This window comes from Apium graveolens, chromosome 4 (genome assembly GCF_009905375.1).
Source record: "Apium graveolens cultivar Ventura chromosome 4, ASM990537v1, whole genome shotgun sequence".
Classification (NCBI taxonomy): domain Eukaryota; kingdom Viridiplantae; phylum Streptophyta; class Magnoliopsida; order Apiales; family Apiaceae; genus Apium; species Apium graveolens.
In genome coordinates, this window is record NC_133650.1 from 300,309,270 (window position 1) to 300,311,792 (window position 2,523).

Genomic DNA, 2,523 nt, shown 5'->3' on the forward strand with positions numbered 1-2,523 from the left:
TGTATTGGTATTCTAATTTTATAAGTTATTTTATTGTATTTTCACATTAACTATTATTTCATCACATTAAAATTTCTTGTACACACCACATGTTATCATATTCAAATGAGTGAATCATGTATGTCACAAATTATTTTTATACATAATATTTTAGTTATTCACAATTCACAACATTTTTTTTATTTTAATTTTTGAAATTGACATATGTAATTAATTCATATATTTCTGAAATTACAATGTTTTACTTTTATGTATTTATTTTATAATTATTTTAAACTGAACTAGTTTCACATATTTTCAAAAAAAAATTATTTTCACAACACCTCTAACTTAAAATAGTTTCTTGTGCTTTAGTTTTTTTTATTATTGAACCATGTTAAATTAAAATTATTCATCTCAAAAAATTTAAATGGATCCAGTGGTCCGATCCGATAATCGAAGATCCTAATGAATTTGTTTATGAATTACGCTATTAAAAATCTGAAATTGATCCGATCTCAATCCAATCCAATAAATTTAAATGAATATGAATATGAATTTAATCAAATCCAATCCACATTTGAACACCAGCACAAGGATAACTTAGTCTGGTTCGCATTGTATATCTCCTAAAAAGGCACTTAAGCTTCAATTCGACGGAAATGGAATGAAATTTTATCATGTTTTACTAAAATTGCACCAAAATTTCCATCCTATTTTTGCCAATATTATTGTATGGTAATAATTCTATTTTAAATGAAAAATAGATTATGCCCATTATTTGATACTATGACGTCTTACGGATCGTAATATCTTAAAAATTTTATGCAAATCATGCTTTCCGGTAAGAAAAATATATTTAAAAAGAAATTACAATAGCGAATTTCGACACGTAATTCACAGAAAAAAATTTAGTCAAAACGGACACTGCTAAATAACTTATACGTAGATATTGTCAAATTAATTTTTCATGTGAATTTTAAGGTAATTTTCACTAGATTAAGTAAAATGAGAATGGTGGCTACAACCAGCAGAATAACAAATTCGCTACAATAAGTATTTAATAACAAAATTTATTGGCTTAATTTGATTTAAAAATGTGCAATAACATGAATATTAGTAATATCCATACATTAAGAAATAAGATTTTTGTAACTCCCCAATCATTGATATTGTCACAGGAACAATATGTTTGATTCCCTTAACACAGATTAGGAGATTATAATTTTTGCCAGCTTTCAGTGTTAATGCCAAGCCTCTTATAAATACCAAATGATTTTACTCTACAAATCAGAGCTTCAACATACATAAACATTGCCCCATTTGCTTTTCTTTTGGTTTCTGTTCTTGATAGCTTGTTTAGAGATGGCCAAAAAGTTCAGCATTGGCCGCCAAAAGATCAAGATTGCGAAAATAGAGCGTAAGAATCACCTGCAAGTTACCTTCTCAAAGCGTCGATCAGGCCTTTTTAAGAAGGCAAGTGAGCTCTGTACACTTTGTGGAGTTGAGATTGCCATTATAGTCTTTTCTCCAGCTGGAAAAGTGTTCTCCTTTGGACATCCTAATGTTGAAGGTATAATTGATAGGTTTTTTAGTCGCAATCCTCCACCTTCAAACTCAAGCACTCTCCATCTCGTTGAAGCTCATCGTAGTATGACTGTTTGCGAGCTGAACTTCCATCTCACACAGATTTTCAATGAACTAGAGGGTGACAGGAAGAGAGGAGAGGCACTTGATGACATGAGGCAAGCTAGCCAGAGCCAGTTTTGGTGGGAATCTCCAGTCGAAAAGATGGGATTTGATGAGCTTCAACAATTGAAGGACTGCATGGAAGCGTTGAAGAAAAATGTGAACAATCAAGCTAATAGCATCTTGATTGAGAATGCAAATTCTAATTTGCCACCTTTTGGTTTTAATGGACACAGGGCCTTTAATCAGTTTGAAGCTAAGCCTAATCAGATTGATCCTGCTTCTCATGTCCCTGGTTACGGATATGGTAATGGTTATTTTGGTCTGAGCAACTTTGCTGTGTAATCTGAGCTTGTGTCTTGCTAGACAGTTCTGAGTCTCCATTTTGATTGATGCTGTGTGGCTTTGCCGGAAAAGAAAGTTCATTTTTCTATCTATTGGTTAAAGTTGTAACTTAAATTTGACAAACAGTTTGATCTGAAGTTTATTCTGAGGTTGTAATGGATATTGTTTTTTGAAAATGGTCAGCTGCATATGTCTAAATATTCTTTAAGCTTAAAATGTCAATTACTATTGAAAAGTTATCAAAAAAGAGAGTTGGATGAACGCGTAACTTATAATCTTGTTTTTCATATCAAAACAAGTTATATTGGGAAAGAAAAATTACCAACTTTTTTTTGAAATATTAATAAAAAAGAAGAAGCAATTGATTAATCTATAAATTAGATTTGAAAGATGAACTTTGACTTACGACTCAAGGAACTGGATCTCGAAGGGAACGGGGTTTTGTCGTGCATTTGACAAACTCAGATTACAAATTTAAATAGGATATTAACATCTACCAACCCCACTATA

At 31.2% G+C, this 2,523-nt stretch overlaps 1 protein-coding gene across 1 annotated transcript; it reads left to right on the forward strand.

Moving 5' to 3' along the window:
- The first annotated feature begins 1,344 nt into the window (after window positions 1-1,344).
- LOC141719926 (agamous-like MADS-box protein AGL62) lies at window positions 1,345-2,013 on the forward strand. Its single transcript, XM_074522288.1, has one exon. It carries the CDS (start codon window positions 1,345-1,347, stop codon window positions 2,011-2,013), a length of 669 nt encoding a protein of 222 aa, XP_074378389.1.
- Window positions 2,014-2,523: the final 510 nt, after the last annotated feature.